A 20530-nucleotide genomic window follows, 5' to 3' on the forward strand; every position below is an offset into this window, starting at 1 on the left:
CTGTAGTTCTTTTTCATGTTACTAATCATAAAACATATTCTTAACTATTTCTGGACTCTTTGTATGCAACAATTATATAAACGCTTTCGGATCAAACCTTTGTTTCTTAATGTCGGTAAATTTCGGAACAATTCGTAATTTATTCGGGTGCTGTACTTTATATAAAAGTATGTCCGTCTTTTTTATTGGATAAAATGTACTGAATGTATTGATCTTTATAATTACTTGTAGTATCGCTTATGTTTTCTTTCTTAGTGTTTATTGAAGACCTTGTTGAAAATAAGATTTTTCATTATATATGTTATCTTTGGCAACGCCGGTGAACGATGTTCCTTGATGATGGCTTTTCCCTTTTGAAGTCTGTACATGTGTTACATGTGTTAAGGAAGTGTAAATTTTCATACGCTACCATTAAGGGACTCCATTAGGTCATACATTCGCATTGTAACATGGAAAATCAATGTGAGTGTCTGACCATTCAGGTTTTAAGAAATGACAGGACTGGAATTGATGTTGCAAGATTTTTTATAGCATTTGATGGAGCTTTTTACAAATAAATAACTTGTGCGCAACATTTGATATCATTTGCTTAAATCGTTTTTCCAGAATATACACTTTTATTGTGCAAAAAAATACCCTTTTAAAAACGACAATCGTTTAACCCTTTTAACTGTAATCGGTCTAAGAACCGCTCTATATATTGGTATCTTACTGTGCTATCTTTTTTTTTCTTCATATTTTATCTTTTAAAGTGTGTTTCAAGGTTTTCATGGACGTTATATGCTTTTGGATTATAGCGGAGCTCTTTACCTCCCCCCCCCCCCCCCCCGAAACCAGTTCTTTCTTCGTGAAATGCTATTAGTGCTTTAAACGGTTTTGTGATAATTGCTATTTAAATTGCTGGTTTAACAAAAAATCAATTATTTTCACGAAATAAAAAAAAGTTCTGTATATCTTAGATATAGATATATTTTCATGTTGTGGTGATTGGCTAGTCTTCATTATCCTTATATCAACGCAAATCCCACCAACTACATGTATATTATCAGATAACTTCATTTCTTACGATTTCGATCAAAAGACGGTACACCGGCGCTCTTTTTCATTCGGATTACTCGGGGATTTCCCACACACGCAATGTCAGCCCGGATCATCGGAAGAAAACTGAAACAAATGTCAAGAATTGGAACGATGGCTACAAACTCTGCCAGTGACTTAGAAGGAGAAGTTATACGGTCTTTTATTTCCCTAGAGTCATTGGATCCAAATATTTTCAGGTAACTTTATTTTTATGTCTTCTTTTAATCAAATTTTGAGAGAGAAATATGTCAAAAGTGTAATAGTGCTCGGACATGAGTAGTCTGTCGTTCAAAAGATAGGACGCAGGTGTATTTAGTTCATTATCTTATCCAGTACGTGTTGAATGTGAAAGTAAATTATTTCACATTTATGATTTACCAATGTTTAATAGAATTATAACATAAAGTACACATGCCACCATCCCTAGACGAGATTAGGTAGGTGTCTATGAGATTGCCATTTACAATTGAAAATGATGACTCAATAAAATCGGGAAAAAAAAGAAAAAAAATTACATATCAAAATTTAATCAAGATATTGTAATTCCAATGTATATTTGTGTGTCATGTTTCATGAATACTCTCAATAAACAATAAAGCTATTTCTGTTTTCCATTTAATACTTTATATGTCACTTTCATTTTGACATTGTCTAGCAGTACTATAAAACCTGTTTGCTGAAGTATCTTTAGCTAGAATAAAGCAAGTGTAAAAGAAATATCTTCTTTGCTATTCAAGAAATATAAAGATTTATGTTGTACCTACTATATATTGGTTGCGTTTTTTTTCACAAAGGCTCCACGGCCATTCTCAGTTAGAATTTACACCCCTATCAAAATTTGATAAAAAATACAGATTAGCAAAAACGCAAAACTGTTAGTCTTTTTACAAACTGAAACTATCTGTGAAGTTCTACTGAAATTATTTTCAACATCATATAAGTAGTTTTTGTAAATCGGCGGTTTGAAAAGTGTATCCGTTTAACCTTTTTAAAATGCCGGAAATGTTCGTGACAAAGTACCTTTTACTTTAAAAAGGGCTGCTTATAATTACATTGATGATATCTTATTGGAATTTACTTTTAAATATCACATGATACATAGATTTCTAATTGTACAATTGATATTACGAATTTCTTGCCTAATTAAGCTTATATACATTTTTAGAAACTCATATGCAAAAAGTGCAAATCAAGATATACTGCTTAACTGTGATAACGATTTGTCTCATTATTATAAGAGCTAGGACCCAGTGTAATTAGTATAGTTCTTGGCATAAATAAAAACCGTAGTATCACTCCTAGCAATTGTATGTATATGCTTTATTATTAGGTCAATTGATCACCTTACTAAGATTTAAGTACTATGTAAAGCTAACGAACCTTTCAACCATAAACACAAACCAAAAAAGAAGCCCACTTAATACCCCAAAGCATACATATAGACATCCGACAATGATATTTAGTATAAAACACATTACCTTTCTTGACTTTATAGTATACTGGTACACAATTTGTAGTAAAATAAAGCATCAAATAGTATTTAATATAAAATGATAGTAACTAAAGGAATAGCAATACAGCATATCAGTCTAAAACAATTGAAACAACAACACCTTAATTAAAAGATAAACATTTATCAAGAAGTAGAACAGTTTACCAGATCAAATACATTGCTGAGGCTAAGATTTTAATCATATATTCACTTTCTTTTTTCAATTCAGATATGGTATATAAAATAACGAACCTTTCATTGTCAAATCAAAATTTTGATGCTAATGTTGATACATATATATTCAGATATAAAGTTCGGATATAGACATTCAAAAACAATTATATTTATTACCTAATGATAGCTATAGTAATCATTTCATTTCTCAAAAATGATATTAAATTGGAATGGCATCTGTAGTAAAACAATTTATAAATGTTTTCTGAAATCTATAACAACTAATTCAATCCAATGAAAACGTATCAATAAGGTAATAATACTAGATTCTACTTTTAAAACAAATAAACATAAGCTTTTTACGAAGAGAGACATTCAGCTAGTATAAAATATTAGCCATATAACGCAAGCATATCAAATTATAGGATCGGAGTCAATTTCGCTAATGATATGTTCGTTATTCACTGAAACTGCTTTTTTGCAGCAAACAAAGAATTGACCAATTCAATGTTGTCACCTCCCAATTATTTAAATGACCTCCGCGAATATCTTGTTTCTCTTGGCTTCATAACCTTTTAGGGTGTGTCGTTGGGTTCAGCCATATCTTTTCTTCGCCTACAGGACATTGCAATATGTCACGCAAATTTTAGTTTTCAAAAGGTTAATCACAATTTCACTACATTGAAGAAGCAACGCATTTTTTCATGCTTGTAATAATATATTTTTGATATTTTTTTCGGATCTTCTTGTTTTTTTATTTTACTGAATTACCGCATGTTTTCAGGTTTAGATTTCAGCATAATTGTCTGCACTAAAAGTAATTCCAAAGCTACATTCGTCTAGCTTGAAAAAGACGGTTTTTTTAATTGAAAGGTTCGTGGCCCAAGACAACGAACCTTTCATTGAGTTAAATGTTTATTTTATCATGTTTCCCTCATCATAATAATTTATCTTTATAGAATTGTTTTAAATTCACTTCATATTTTGAATTTATAATCACACAAATATAATGTTTATTTGTTTTTTTTTTATAAAACAAGCTTTTCAGGCGAGTACGAGGTTTATTTTTTACATAAATCTTTTTCAGTTGTAACGTCTTGTAAAAATCAGACATTCTTTTGATGTTCTTTTTCTGTATAAATAAGATATACTCACAAGATTTTTCTTAAATAATATTATATACATTACAGGATAAGATATATTATTTTATTCATATAAATTATCGTAGGAAAGGTTCATGACTAATGGTCACGAACCTTTCCTTGTTTGTAATCCGACATGGTATTAATAAACATCATAAAAATATAAATTCGCTTATTACATTTGAAAACAACATCGTTTGTGATTCAGTAGGCAATAGAAAATTTTCTTGAAATTTAATAATCACGAAAAGTATCAAAATCACTTGCCAAAGGATTTTGATGGGAATTTCGATCATGTTTATTGCATGTGCTGCGAATAATAAGCAACCATTGTATAAAGAATTGAAACGTTTCAACCCAAATGACTTCATAGTACATATGTTTGTTAACCGCAGCCGTTTACAAACAAGCATTGTGTATGCGGCATCGAGTAAAATATATCACCGCACGAACCTTTCATCACGAACCTTTTCTCAGCATATTTCAGATTCAAAAATGTTGTTTATACAACTACAAAATGTTTCATTTTTGGCATAATATACTAATTTTTACTCAACTTAGAACATTTCATGTGCTGGGAGTACATATTGCAATCATAAACCCTTAAAATCAGATAACGAACCTTTCAATTTTAACCCAAACCACATCACAACGTTAAATTATACATAAATAATAACAAAATTGTGCACACTATGAACATGGTGATAATATGAAAGTATTGTATTGTGATATTAATACAAAAAAGAACATGTAATGTTGTTTCAATGATAAAAACACTTCACTTGCAATATATGGTTAAAAGGATAACGAACATTTCATACTATCCGGCGACAAACACTAACCCCTTACCATTTTTAGCTCGACTTTTCTATGAAAAGGGGAGCTATCCTACTCGCCCCGGCGTCGGCGTCGGCGTCAGCGTCACACCTTGGTTAAGTTTTTCGTACCACCCCACTTTATTTCAGAAGTATTACAAGTATGGCTTTGAAACTTACCATACTTGTTCACCATCATAACCTCCATCTACAGACAAGAGTACATAACTCTGTCAAGGTTTTTGACAGAATTATGGCCCTTTTTTGACTTAGAAAGTGTATTGAGCTTGGTTAAGTTTTTTGTACCACCTCACTTTATTTCAAAACCATTGGAGGTATTGCTTTGAAACTGACCATACTTGTTTACCATCACGACCTTCATCAACAGACAAGAGGACATAACTCTGTCAAGGTTTTTGACAGAATTATGCCCCTTTTTGACTTAGAAAATACATTGAATATGGGTAAAATCCACTTATTGCCTTAACCCTTTGAGATATTGCTTTGAAACTTTTAATGCTATTTCACATCATTACCCCATCTGTACGCAAGAGAAGGTAACTCTGTCAAGGATTTGTTTTAAAAATTAAGGCCTTTTATCGACTTAGAATCTTGGTTAAGTTTTTAGTACCAGTCCACTTTTTGACTGAACTGTTTGAGATATTAATTTGAAAGTTGGAATACTTGTTTACAATCATGATTCCCAAACATGTCCAGGAGAAGGTAATTTCTGTCAAAGATTTTATTTGAATTATGGCCCTTAACTGTCAATGTTTTGTATTATAGGCAAGCACTAAAAAACTTAAAAAATCTAAAAAAATTCATTCCTATCCACTGAACCTGCAGTGTTCAAGGGTATCACACAATTCAGTAAAATAATTCTTCACTAAATATCTTAATGCTCATGGCCATTGTTCACTTTAAAAATACAGAGATTCTTGTATTGCCTTTTACTGCAAAAACTTTTTTTATTGGCAAGCAATAAAAAAGTCGAGCGCGCTGTCTTACGGACAGCTCTTGTTTATCAGTTATTGTTACTAAGATCTATTTTACAAATTTATAGTCGCGAACTGTTGCAAAATAATACGGCACGAAACAAAATTAAAACAATACAATTAAAGCTTCTAAATACACGTTCACTTTTTATAAACTGGACGGCGACAATCACGAACCTGTCATTTTCATAACTTTAGGTGAATATTATTAAACAATTATTCATGATCAAATGGCGAGTTATTGTGTGTTATTTAAGGTAACATCTACCTTCTTAAACCAGCATAGATTTACAGGCAAATAACCAGCAATAACGAGGAAAGACGGTGGCAACAAGTAAAAACTAAGGGTGTAAATTCTAACTGAGAACGGCCGTCCAATGGGGCATCGGTAACAAACATTCCAAATTATATAAACAAAGATAATCAATGAAATGAAATTTATTCTCTTATACACAACTGCTAAAATCAAAAGGTACATCTGCTGAATGAATTATTTCCACTTAAGAAAAAAGTCCTTAGATCATGATTCAATATTACTTTCTCATCAAGGTATTAAAGGTATCAGTTTACAATCAGTCTCTTACATGTGATGCAATTAAATTTTCAAGGGTTTCAAGAGCAGTATATTGTTTTAATTTTTTATTCTTTCTTTTTCTTTTCTTTTTCTTATTTTTTTTTGCGGCAGCAAACACACCTTCAAACAACCTCCTTATTATAAATAGCTCCTAAGCTGTAAGGTAGCTTACGACAGCATTAGATGGTATTGGTTCATTTTATCTGGGGTTTCTATTGTTTTGTTTTGCTGATAATTTTTACACAACTAATTTATGAAATTGTGAAAAAACAGTTGTAATATATGAAACAAGTGACCTTAGTTACGGGGGTATAACACTGGCTGGGGCAACATCTTGGGACATGTCTGCAAAAAAATCATCTCGGCCTAACGGCCTCAACATTTTTTCCCCCCAGCCAGTGTCATATCTTTGTAACTTACTCTTTCATATACTGTAACTATTATATAATCTGGTATAAAATGAAATATAAAACTGTGAAATGCTAAATGGAAAAAAATTGGGGGGTTGGCAAATAATACCAATTAGTTATTTTTGATTGTAACTTATGGTTGCTTTATACAAAGGTAATGATTTTAAGAATGAATAGCCATTTATACATTAAAGAATTAATATGTTTATAATTTGCATATTTTTGTCATTTTTATCTCATTATCTCTCTTACCTTCTCAAATTGAGATTTACATAAGATCTATATAAATGATTTAATATATTCTGAAAATAAAAACTATGTAATTATACTGGTAGTATGACTATGAAATATGCATAAAGCTAGGCTATAGAATACTTGAACTGACATGGATATTAACCAAAAGATTAGAAAATCTTTCAATTCCGTTTTTTGAGACAATAAAAGTCTTTTTTTATGCATTGTAACATATGCAATATGATTATTTATATGAGTTTATAATAAAATGCAAAAACATTTTAGTTTTCTTTTTTTTCTTTTTGTACTACTTGTAATGAAATGTATTGCACCAACTTCAAGGGAATACAGTATTTACATTGCCATTATGTTATTTACCCTGTGGGTTCTCTTATCAGGAGTGTACTAATAATATAAAAACATAATGCAAAACATGAATGACTTGCATTATTTTTATTATCATACAAACTTGAAAAAAAAACCAATGTTTGGCTCAAATTTCATTAAAAATTCGCCTGTAAAAACCTGGAAAGAATGCTCGTGCATGTTGGTCATGCATACGGAAAATATGTGTCAGGTATCAGTCCGAGTTGCATAATCTTTTAGGTCAGTCAAGCTCATCATTCATTTTTATCCATGATGCATTATAATGGTCTCATTGGCCTCCCGTACATCAAAATTGTATCATCACAAAAATATGCATTCTTCTTTTTAAAAGTCCATCATTTATAGCTATTTTTAATCATTAGGAAAGCATTGTAATATTTTTAAAGCATCTATGTTTTGCACTTACTGTTTACATAATAGCAGGACTGTCATTGATGGAAAATTTTGAATCGAGAGACAAATATCGATGATTTTAGCTCACCCTGAGCTTTTAGGATCGTTGAATATCCATCTATTGTCCGTGTCTGTCTACCATTTATTTGTTAACACTCTAGCTTATTGGTTAACACTCTAGCTATCACTTTTTTGCCTCAATCATCATCAAAATTTGTCAGGATGCTTGTCTAGGTAATATGATGATTTCTAGGTCAAGTTTGAATATGGGTTACCTGGGGTCAAAAACTAGGTTACAAAGCCCAAATATGGAAAAACCTTGTTAATACTCTGGTGGTCACATTTTTGACTCAATTGTCATCAAACTTGGTTAGGATGCTTGTCTAGGTAATTACCTGGTTGAGTATGATCATGGGTCATCTCGGATGAAAAACTAGGTCACAGGAACTAAAAATAGAAAGAAATTTTAACACTCTTCTGGCTTCTGTTTTGATCCAAATATCCTGGAAATTGGTTTGAAAGTTTGTTTTGATGATTTCTAGGCCAAATTAGAATATGGGTCACTTGGGGTCAAAAACTAGGTCACACTGCTTAAATATGGAAAATCATTCTAGTGGTCACATTTTTGACCCATAGACTTGGTCAGGATGCTTGTCTAGGTAATTGCTTGGATAAGTTCAATGGGTCAGGTGAGCGATCTAGGGCCATTTTGGTTCTCTTGTTTGTCATTTTTGTCACTGACATTTTAAAACAGAGTTTTAAGTTGAAAAGTGACTTCTCTTATTAGGCATAATAGAGAGGTGTATTCACTAACTGGAATAAATAAATTGAGCTTGTATCAATATTTGAATATAGATGATAATTATATCGATATTGAGATATTCAATGACATTCCTACAAAATTGGGTTTTGTTTTTTTGTTTTATGTTTTTATTAAAGTAGCAACAAGTTATTGCAAGATAATATTTGGCATGGAGGTTAGTCATGATGAGTAGATGACCCCTATTGATTTTGAGGTCTGTCAGCAGTTTATTGATTTTGACATTTGAAGCATGTAGACTACATAGCACTGGCTTAGTAACCTCAGATTTAGCAGGGACCTTGTCCTTGAGCTCTAAATGGCCACTCTTGATTCTGACAAAGTGGTATGTGGGGGTATTCACGCAATGACAGTGGCAGTTCTAGTTTGTATTACTTTCTTTTTTTCTTCCAAATTTCAGAGCACCGAAAGAAAATCTTTGGCACCCAAATAGAAGTAGGTTTATTTTTGGTGGCCAGGTCGTAGGTCAAGCTCTTGTAGCAGCCTGTAACACAGTATCTCCAGATCATCTTGTTCACAGTCTACATTGCTACTTTCTAAGAGGAGGTTTGCATATTTCTGTTTGATTTTTGTATAAACTGAAAGAGGCTATATTCAATCAAATTTTATTACAGTTCCCTTGGTAAGTTGCTTTAGTCAATGAGGAAGAATTTACTTTTAGATTGACATGCAAAATTTGCAATATCAGCAAATTAAAACTGAAACTTTGACTGATTTGTGGATTAGTGGTTAATTGGGGAAACAATCTGCCTGGTATTGAAGACCCAATTAAATATTGAAACATTTGGTAAAAATGCATTAGTTTTCAGTTGAAAATTTGAAATAACTAAATAATTTTGATAGGGGTGGGTATTACCCATTTACCTCTGAAAGCTTATCTGAAGTTCTGTTAAGGTAGGTAGATTATATTTGTATGATCCACACAAAAAAAACTGTTATTAGTTTTTTATCAATTTCACTGACTATGGGATTCCCATTCTGCTTTATTTTTATACAGATGTCGGAGATAATGTTAAATAAAAAATACCTTGCATGAACCTCTCTGATGTGGTCAAGGTCACTGACATTAGAAATAGAAGTTTCCCTCAACTAAACATGAACAAGAGGTTTAAAATGCAATATTTTGACTCTTACTGTTGGATAGGGTTCAAGTATTTCCTTATTGATTTGTTAATGAACGCAATAAAATTAATGGTTATGCCTGAAAATTTCCAATTTATATGTTATATGACTTATTAATGCTAGCTGATTAAATTGAATTTTGTGACAATTAATATGCTGACTTAGCAGCTAATATTGAACAAAAGTGAAATATTTGACAGATGGGCAGGAAAGTAGGCTTTCTTCATACCAACAGAAAAACAATGAATAATATTATATGAAAATGTCCTGTTTTAAAGCATGAGAAAAAGACCAAAAATGTATAAAAATGACAAGTTATCATTTTACTCCAGGTGTGAGTTATCATTTTACTATAGGTGAATTATCATTTTACTCCAAGTGTGAGTTTTGAGTTATCATTTTACTTCAGGTTTAAGTGATCTTTTTTCTCAAGCCAGGAGTGAGTTATCATTTTACTCGAAGTGTGAGTTTTCATTTTATTCCAGGTAACTCTAACTGGCCAATCCTTTACCATGTAGACAGAACACGTGATGGGGAAACCTATGCCAGTAGATCTGTAAAAGCTACACAAGATGGCAAGGCTATATTTACCATGCAGAGCTCATTTAAGACGGATGAGAAACAAGTTTATAGGTACACCATGGATATGCCTAAAGTGAAAGGGCCAGAGGAATATTTGGATGCAAATGAGATTCTCAAAATGAGACTAGAGTAAGTTATCATATCCTAAATTCGGTGTATTTACTATTATTATATATGTTGTTGTTTTGTTGTTGTTTTGTTGTTGTTTTTTTTGTTTCATTATTAGTGCAAACAATTAGTAAAAGATCTCTTCTTTATTTGATGTTTGATTTTGGTAAGATTTGTTTATTCCATCAAAAGGTATATTTATACATGGTTGGACATATTTGACCATTTAGAGAAAAACTTAAATCATTAAAAAACAAGCCAAGCAACATAAAACGACAGATAATTTCTTTGAACATTTTGCAATAATGTGTGAAATTCACATTAATTTATACAATGTATTAACATTATTTGTGACCTATTTTCACAACATTTGAAAGATTTTAAAATTGAAGTTGAACTTGATTGTTATTATTGATATATAGGTCTGAAAATTGAAGATATGCCAACATTCTAATATTGCGAGCATTTGTCAATTTACATTGTCATTGTCAGCATTTTAAATTTTTACAGAAGTTGTATAAATTTTGTCAGTTTTCAAAAAGTTAATGCTATTTGAAATATTTGGTGGTCCTCAGACTTGACATCATTGGTCAATGTTATAAATAAATTGACTATAAGTATTAAACAGTCTTTCATACACCCCTACTAAATGGTGGCCTTTGGTGATCGAGCACTCTAATTTGAAAAGATCAATATAAATTTTAAAAAGTCACTGTTTAGTAGGGATGTCATAGTTATCATTAAAAACATTTAATTTTTTTCTGTATAACCTTGTTACATCATTTAATTATTAAGGAAAAGAGAGCTTAAATAATGGTATTTATAAAATTTTGCAGTGAAGATGGTGTTTCAGATAAAGAAAAAGAACATATAAGTAGAACACTAGCGGAAGAGATACCCTTGTTGATAAGGCCAACAGAACCAGAAAGCTATTATCGTATAAAAACTGGAAAACCAGAAAGACTTCTATGGATGAGAGCCAACGGGAATATTGGTAAATATTTAGTTTGCTGTTTATTTATATAATTCTTTTATTGTAGAGTAGAGGGGTCGTCAATAAAGAAAGAATGGGAACATTATTTAGCGGAGGAGTTGAAGATACTTATACGTCCCACAGATCCAAGATTGTTTTTCAAACAGAAAGATGGAGAACCGAAGAGACTCTTTTGGATGAAAACCGATGGTGTTATTGGTATATACATGAACATCAAGATGTCATATTTATTGAATTGTAACATTTATAGGTTACAGAGATTTTTTTTTTCACTTAACAACAGTTGAATATTTATAAAAGCACATTATGCCTCAGAAACCAATAGAGTTTTACTTCTTTAATTAGGAAAAGCAAATATGAATTGTATATATATTAAATTAATTATTTTAAGTTTGAGGTTTGTTACCTGTATAAAGTAGTGCTAAAGGTGAAATAATTTATCATAAAAGATTGAAGCAAAATGTTAACAAAGTAGTATTTTGACTTCTATACAAAATACTAATTCACTATAAGTATACCATTTGCCAAAAAGAACTAAAGATGCAAAGAATAGTTCATGTATAAAGTAAAGGAGTATATTTAAAGGAATTGTAACAGGATACCAAAAATAAATGAAGATTATAGTATTCCTGAGACATAATGGGCCTTTAAATAAAATGACAATTATTAACCTTCAGGGGATGTCACATAATAGGCCTTTAAATAAAATGACAATTATTTACCTTCAGTAGATGACACATAATGGGCCTTTAAATAAAACGACAATTATTTACCTTCAGTAGATGACACATAAAAGGCCTTTAAATAAAATGACAATTATTTACCTTCAGCAGATGACACATAATGGGCCTTTAAATAAAATGACAATTATTTACCTTCAGCAGATGACACATTATGGGCCTTTAAATAAAATGACAATATTATTTACCTTCAGTAGATGACACATAATGGGCCTTTAAATAAAATGACAATTATTTACCTTCAGGTGATGACAATAAACTTCATCAATGTGTGGCAGCATACATGTCAGATTTCTCCCTGCTGGGGACAGCACTACAGCCCGGTGGACCGAACTTTGAAACTCGATTTATGACCTCATTAGATCATACGCTATGGTTCCATAATCCATTTAGAGTTGATGAGTGGATGCTGTATGAATCTTTTAGTCCTCATGCTGGTAAGTTGTAGCCTGGGTTTCACTCTTCCAGTCTGTCTATTTTTTTTCTGTGCTTCTGTTTGGCAGTTATCAAAAACACGAACGAGTATGAAATAGCGTGTATGTTATGAATAAGCAAATTATATCAACGTCTCAATCCCAGGCTAGGTTAGTTGTTGAATTGTCAGGAAAAAAGTACCTGTTAGATTTGTGAAATGTTTTTTGGCCATATATTTGAAAATTTGAGTTTAAATGGCACTAAAGTGTCTAATTAGAGGTTCCATTATAACCGCCATATGAACACAATTACAGATTATGTTAATTAAAAATTTTACCATCTTTATGTCTAAATGTTGAATTCTGTTAAAGGGTGATTAACATGGGTATAAATTTCTACTTGTATTTGGGCCGCGTCACGACAAAACCAACATAATGGTTTTGCGACCAGCATGGATCCAGACCAGCCTGCGCATCCGCGCAATCTGATCAGGATCCATGCTGTTCGCTTTCAGTTTCTTTACTTGTTATATGGTCTGTAAGCGAACAGGATGCGCAGGCTTGTCTGGATCCATGCTGGTTGCACACCCATTATGTTGGTTTTATCATGACACGGCTCATTTTTATTGTGTCGCCTTTAAAAGGTGACATATAGGGGTTACTTTTGTCGGCTGCGTCTGTGTCGCTGTCGGCTTCCCCTAAAGCTTGTCCGGAGCATAACTCAGTCAGTATAAGTCTGATTGACTTCAAACCTGGTATGCATGCTTTTTTCAATAAAATGAAGTGCAGTGCACAAGGACCTGTACTCTGGACTTCTTAATTTTTGAGTTATTGCCCTTTGTAAATTTTCATACTTAAAATTTTGTCCGGGCAATTTCTCCTAATGTATAAAAGCCATGGACTTGAAACTTCATAGGATGATAGGTCTCATTAAGAAGAAGTGCAGTGCAAAAGAACAGGTACTCTGCATTTCTTATTTTTTGAGTTATTGCCCTTTGTTTATTTTCATACTTTAATTTTGTCCGGGCCATTTCTCCTTAAGTATAAAAGCTATGGACTTGAAACTTCATAGGATGATAGATCTCATTTAGAAGAAGTGCAGTGCACAAGAATCGGTACTCTGCATTCCTTAATTTTTGTGTTATGGCCTTTTGTTCATTTTCATACTTAATTTTTGTCCAGGCCATTTCTCCAAAAGTATAAAAGTTATGGACTTGAAACTTCATAGGATGATAGATCTCATTAAGAAAAAGTGCAGTGCGTAAGAACTGATACTCTGCATTTCTTATTTTTAGCTCGACTATTCGATAAGAATAAGTAGAGCTATTGCAGTCACCCGAGCGTCGGCGTCGGCGTAACCACTTATGTTAAAGTTTTTGTAATAGTTCAAATATTTTCAAAGTCCATTGACATATGGCTTTGAAACTTTGCACACTTGTTCAACATCATGACCCCAATTTGTAAACAGGAGGAGGTAACTCTATCAAGCATTTTGACAGAATTATGCCCCTTTTTCGACTTAGAATTTACGTTAAAGTTTTTGTAATAGTTCAAATATTTTCAAAAGTCCATTGACATATGGCTTTGAAACTTTGGCACACTTGTTCAACATCATGACCCCAACCTGTAAACAGGAGGAGGTAACTCTATCAAGCATTTTGACAGAATTATGCCCCTTTTTCGACATAGAATTTACGTTAAAGTTTTTGTAATAGTTCAAATATTTTCAAAGTCCATTGACATATGGCTTTGAAACTTTGCACACTTGTTCAACATCATGACCCCAACCTGTAAACAGGAGGAGGTAACTCTATCAAGCATTTTGACAGAATTATGCCCCTTTTTCGACTTAGAATTTACGTTAAAGTTTTTGTAATAGTTCAAATATTTTCAAAGTCCATTGACATATGGCTTTGAAACTTTGCACACTTGTTCAACATCATGACCCCAACCTGTAAACAGGAGGAGGTAACTCTATCAAGCATTTTGACAGAATAATGCCCCTTTTTCGACTTAGAATTTATGTTAAAGTTTTTGTAATAGTTCAAATATTTTCAAAGTCCATTGACATATGGCTTTGAAACTTTGCACACTTGTTCACCATCATGACCCCAACCTGTAAACAGGAGGAGGTAACTGTATCAAGCATTTTTTTTACTATCAAGCACTAAGAATAGTCGAGCGTTGCTGTCCTACTGACAGCTCTTGTTTGAGTTATTGTCCTTTGTTGATTTTCTTACTTTATTTTTGTCCTGGTCATTTCTCCTCAAGTATGAAAGCTATGGACTTGAAACATCATAGAATGATAGATTTTATCGATAAGAAGTGCAGTGCACAGAAACTGCTGCTCTGCACTTATTATTTTTTTAGTTATTATCCCCCGCCGGAAATTTTCGGCGGAGGATATAGAAATAGTCTCCGTCCGTCCGTCCGTCAGTCCTTCCGTCCGAAATTTTTGTCCGGAGCATATCTCTAAAAGTATTTGAGTTATCAACTTGAAACTTCATAGGTGGATAGACCTCATTGAGGAGGAGTGCAGTGCACAAGAATGATAACTCTACCTTGCATGATTTTTGAGTTATTGCCCTTTGTTATTTTTCAAAATTGATTTTTGTCCAGAGCATAACTCCAAAAGCCTATGAGATATCAAAATGAAACTTCATAGGTGCATAGATCTCACTCAGGAGGTGTGCACTGCACAAGAATGATAACTGTACCTTTTATAATTTTTGAGTTATTGCCCTTTGTTGTTTTTTTCATGCTATTTTGTCCAGAGCTTATCTCAAAAAGTATTTGAGGTATCAACTTGAAACTTCATAGGTGGATGGATCTCATTGAGGAGGAGTGCAGTGCTAAAGAATGATAACTCTACCCTGCATTATTTTTGAGTTATTGCCCTTTGTTATTTTTCAAAATTAATTTTTGTCCAGAGCATAACTCAAAAAGCCTTTGAGATATCAAAATGAAACTTCATAGGTGCATAGATCTCACTCAGGAGGTGTTGCATGCACAAGAATGATAACTGTATTTTTATAATTTTTGAGTTATGGCCCTTTGTTATTTTTCATACTTAATTTTCCAATTCAATTTTTTTCTCAAAAAAAAGTATTTGAGGTATCAACTTGAAACTTCATAGGGTGGATGTAATTTTACTGAGGAGGGATGCCAGCACACAAGAATGATAACCTACCCTGCATTATTTTTCAGTTATTGCCCTTTGTTATTTTCTGCCATCAGTATTCACATAGGTTTCAAAATCTGTAATCACTATAGCCATCAGTTTTTCATTACCAAAAGACCTCTTAAAATGGAATTATTCTGCTCTACTACATATACATTCTTCCAATGAGCAAACACATTCGGCGGGAGATGGCCATGTTGACATGGCTCTTGTTGCCCTTTGTTATTTTTCATATTTCATTTTTGTCCTGGCCATTTCTCCTAAACTACAATTGTTCACAAGGCGACACATCCGACTCGCTGAGTTCTAGTTGTACATTAAAACGAACTTACAGTTTTCATGATGTAATTTGTACAAACTACTTATTTTGATCATGTGAATGTCATGTGTTATGACTAATTGATTTTCATGTTTGTTTCATAAGGAAATGGAAAAGCTTTGGTGTTGGGAAGAGTGTGGAAACAAGATGGAACACTTGCCATGTCTGTGGCCCAGGAGGGTGTGGTCAGAAACACCCCTGTGTCAAAAATGTAGAATGTTATAAATGTTCTACCTATAAACAATAAAGGTGTAAACCTGATTTGATGAATATGAATTCTGAGAATAAAACTATGGAATTGTTCATTTTATAAAAGGTTGAATCAGATAGTGATAGTTAAATGAAAAGGCTTGTGTAACTGGAAAGAACAGATTGAAAATTCAGTACAGAATGGGTGTATCACATGTGAAATAACGAAAGAAATGCAACAGTATTGTACTATGTAGTTGTATTAAATAATAAGATGAAGGCTTTAAATTGGATTTTGGAATTTTCGATAGCAACTTTTATTTACATTATACACAACCATTTATTTTTGAGAAGTGGAAAAGCAAAAATTCTATTGCATTGTTTAGTAGTTTGAAGGCAAATAAAATTTCCAAATTTTGAATTTATATTTTTGTATTATTATTGAAGAAACTTAAGATAACATTTCACATTTCAACATTTTATTAACTGTGATAATTTTTATTTAACATTCTTTTATGTCACATATTTTATCAGGTTGTATCTGGGAAGATGGATCTGTTGTTGATCTTCTCAGGTTGGATGTATTACAGGAAATGAAATATTGTATTAATGTTATTTGTTATTGTTATGAAAATTTTGACTTTGCAATGCATGAAAGTTACCCCTATGCTTATTTATTATGTATGCTTGTTTTTATTTGCATTTTGTTAATAGACTGCATACAGTCCCTACAAAATGAAAATGTTAAAAAGACTTCACTTAGCTTTTTTTGCATGACATGATTTGATTTGGGTTTGGACTTCAAAATTTCAGATCATTCCCCCAGAATAAAATTATTTTTTCAAAATGGCCAAAAAATTAAAACCATTACAATGCTTTCCACTCAAACGGGGGATAAAATCATGCAAAAATTTTATTTTCAGTTTTACTTTGAGTCTATTCCTTTATTATTTTTTTGCAAATTTTTCTGTTTATAATGCAACGCTTAATCTATGCAAGAATTTCAAATTTCATATTTGGGGCTTTTGACTTCAGTATAGCTCCTTTAAATATTGTTGTCTTGGATACAGAGTATCTTGGATGGCAAGGGTAAAGACACCAAATACACACTGAGTATCTAAACACCACAGATTATTATCTCCATTATTGAAAATATGATAAAAGGATTAAAAACAAAACAAAAACACAATAATGAATTTTTCAAGAATTTTTTTCGATTTTATTCAGCTATCTCAGTTGACAAATAGCAATTGAAATGACGTAAACACTCTTAAGAGATGTTTAAGTTGAGTCTTCATATTTGGCACCAAATACATGTAAATATTATACAATAAAACATCTATGAATGTAGTGTCATTCTGTATTACTGAAGACAAAATTGCTGAATATTGAAAATTTCAGAAACAAACTTGGTATGGTAGAACATGTTCTTCAAAAGGAAAAGTTACTTCATTGTTATATTGTTATCCAATTTCTACTTAGTCAAACATGTGGCCTGTCTTCTTTTAAATATGCCTGTAAACTTTGTTATTGTTTTAGACTTTAATTGTTTTTATCATGCCCATACACTGTTCAATATTTTTTAATGATACTGTTAAAAGATTGAGAGCAGTCAAATTAGATAGATTAGGTAAGTATATCTAGGGGTTTCCTTATTGTTTACCTATGTAATTTATCATTTGCAATTTAAATTTCTTTTTCCGCCTTAATTCTTTTGATTTGACAATTATATGAAACAGTTTATCTAAAATAACATAGTCAATCTTTAGAAATGTTGAAGTCTGCTTTAACATGTCAATCCTTTACAAAATACAACGTAAACAATACAATTTTGTCATTTAGACAAATTTAATCATCACCTTAGTGTAGTAATGGGTTAACTCCTATTAAATTTGATATGAGGTTAAAAGTAAGCTCTTTGATGTATGATATCTTGTTGAGCATATTTGCACCAAGTTTTTACCCATTGATGTGAGTTTCAGTCCTATTAATGTCTGTTAGATTTTATAATACAAATCAAAATATGTGTAAAGATTTGATATGTTAAGTACTTTTATGCATAATGTTCTATTCTGTTACATATTTATGGTGTCAGTGTTTTGTTTGAAGTACAGAATACTTGTTTTATTACATAGTCATTGTGACAGTGAAATTACATGTACACTTATGCATGTATTTTACTTTGATATCAAATTTGAAAATACTTGTGTATTTTTATAAACTGTTAATTTATATTGCAAAATAGAAATGTTAGGAATAAAAGAGAATATTTGTTTTCCTTTTCTATTACTTTTTATATGCCCGAAAGAATTTCGGACATATTATGTTATACCCCCTGGCGTCCGTCCGTCCGTCCGTCTGTCCGTCCGTCCGTCCGCACTCACAGGAGAGTAATTATGTGGCTAGAGGGACAATAGGTAACTGTTCTTTCTCTTTGATGTCATTCATTCCGTAATGCTTTTATGTGGCTATTTTATTTTGCGTGGCTAAAAAGAACAATAGAGAGAACAATAGAGTAGCCACATAATTACTGTCCTGTGAGAACGTCCGTCGGTCTGTCCGTCCGTCCGTTAGCAAATTTGGTTTCCGGAGCATAACTGAAGTTCCCATTTGGCCCACATTATTCAAACTTCATAGGAAATGATTGTCCATATTGGGTAGAAAGACCCCTATTGATTTTTGGGGTCATGAGGTCCAAAGGTCAAGGTCACTATGACCTTAAAACTGAAAAAACGTTAGCAATTTGGTTTCCGGAGCATAACTTAAAAGTTCCATTTGGCCCACAAATATTCAAACTTCATAGGATGATTGTCCATATTTGGTAGAAGACCTCTATTGATTTTGGGGGTCATAAGGTCAAAGGTCAAGGTCACTATGACCTTAAAACTGAAAACAGTTTTTGGAGCATAACTTAAGTTCCATTTGGCCCGCAGTGTTCAAACTTCAATAGGATGATTGTCCCATAATTTGGTAGAAGACCCCTATTGATTTTGGGGTCACAAGGTCAAAGGTCAAGGTAACTATTACCTTAGAACTGAAAACAGTTTCCGGAGCATAACTTAAGTTCTATTTGGCCCACAGTGTTCAAACTTCATATGATGATTGTCCATATTGGGTAGAAAGACCCCTATTGATTTTGTGGTCCAAAAGGTCAAAGGTCACTATTACTTAGAAATTGAAAACAGTTTCTTGAGCCATAACTTTAGTTCCATTTAGCCCACAATATTCAAAAACTTCATAGTATGATTGTCCATATTGGATAAAAGACCCCTAATGATTTTGGGGTCACAAGGTCAAGGTCACTTTTACCTTAGAATTGAAAAACAGTTTCTGGACATAACTTAAAAGTCTATTGGACCACAAGTTTTTGAAACTTCAAAAGGAGGATTGTTTATTTGAAGGAGGTAATACTTTATTTTAGTCCCATGTCTTACAAATGCTTCATCTTTACTAAAAAAAAAAAAACACTTTCGGGCATATAATGCTCCGCCTACGGTGCTCTTGTTTTTAAATACTTTTATTTGGTAAATTTTGGTGTAATATACTTAGTAACTGGCATATTGTCGTACAATAGTTTTAAACCATACACTGCTGAAACCAAAGGAATTTAAGCCTTTGCCACTATTATAGATCCAGGCCTGTGGCTGAATGTGTGCGTAGTCTGATCAATCTCTATACTGGTTACTGGCTAATTCTAAATTCCCCAAAATGATAATGGACTGTCCCAATAATTGAATCTGGACTAGTCTATTTAAGAAGTTTAGCAGGTTTAAGTCAAACTCTTTGAATGCTGGAAATGATAACAATAGACTTATAAAAATAACAAATGTCTATCAAGATCACAGTGCATATAAGCAACCCGAGAACTAAAATAACACCCCGATAGACATGTGTTATGATTTTCATTATACCAAACCAACATTTTAATATGTTAGCAAAATGGCCAGGGGAGAGAACTAAAACATTATGTTTACTTAAGTCTATAGACTACTCGCCCCTGGGGAATATTGCAAAAAATATTGACTGGGTGATATTCATTTGCAGAATGATAGAATAGGTGATAACACCATGTGATATCATATTAGGCTATATTGTAAAAAAAATAATGCCTATTTATAGACAGGTTGTTGACTGTTTATAAGTATTTTTATTACTGATATATACCTCCAACATTACACGTGTTAGATGAAGCCAGAAGTATTTATTCTTGCATATCAGACTTTTGTTTCCGTTATTTTTACTCATTTACTGAACATTTCATCTGCTGTTTGGGGGGGTGTCCAGATGAGTTGCATGTAAAACAATGTCATCATTCAATACGCACAATTTAGGAATGAACTGCATTTAAATGATGCAATTTCAGCAA

At 32.3% G+C, this 20530-nt stretch overlaps 1 protein-coding gene across 2 annotated transcripts; it reads left to right on the top strand.

The window, feature by feature from the left end:
* The first annotated feature begins 1110 nt into the window (after positions 1-1110).
* Positions 1111-18426, top strand: LOC132747938 (acyl-coenzyme A thioesterase 8-like). 2 transcript variants are annotated; one of them, XM_060737469.1, is made up of 6 exons: positions 1111-1277; positions 8917-9062; positions 10124-10349; positions 11165-11322; positions 12308-12499; positions 16081-18426. In XM_060737469.1, exons 1-6 carry the CDS (start codon positions 1138-1140, stop codon positions 16188-16190), a joined length of 972 nt encoding a protein of 323 aa, XP_060593452.1. In that variant the 5' UTR covers positions 1111-1137; the 3' UTR covers positions 16191-18426. The 2 variants fall into 2 exon arrangements, with proteins under 2 accessions (XP_060593452.1, XP_060593453.1); XM_060737470.1 differs by lacking the exon at positions 11165-11322 and adding an exon at positions 11369-11520.
* Positions 18427-20530: the final 2104 nt, after the last annotated feature.

The sequence above is a fragment of the Ruditapes philippinarum genome, unplaced genomic scaffold, assembly GCF_026571515.1.
Source record: "Ruditapes philippinarum isolate M1 unplaced genomic scaffold, ASM2657151v2 ctg1294_1_1_1_1, whole genome shotgun sequence".
NCBI lineage: Eukaryota > Metazoa > Mollusca > Bivalvia > Venerida > Veneridae > Ruditapes > Ruditapes philippinarum.

Excerpts from the sequence above, each read along its gene's own strand:
- LOC132747938 (XM_060737469.1), top strand. The coding sequence starts at position 1,138 with ATGTCAGCCCGGATCATCGGAAGAAAACTGAAACAAATGTCAAGAATT. Across the intron at positions 10,350-11,164 it reads ATTCTCAAAATGAGACTAGA|TGAAGATGGTGTTTCAGATA; the intron begins GTAAGTTATCAT and ends AAAATTTTGCAG. Across the intron at positions 11,323-12,307 it reads GAGAGCCAACGGGAATATTG|GTGATGACAATAAACTTCAT; the intron begins GTAAATATTTAG and ends ATTTACCTTCAG.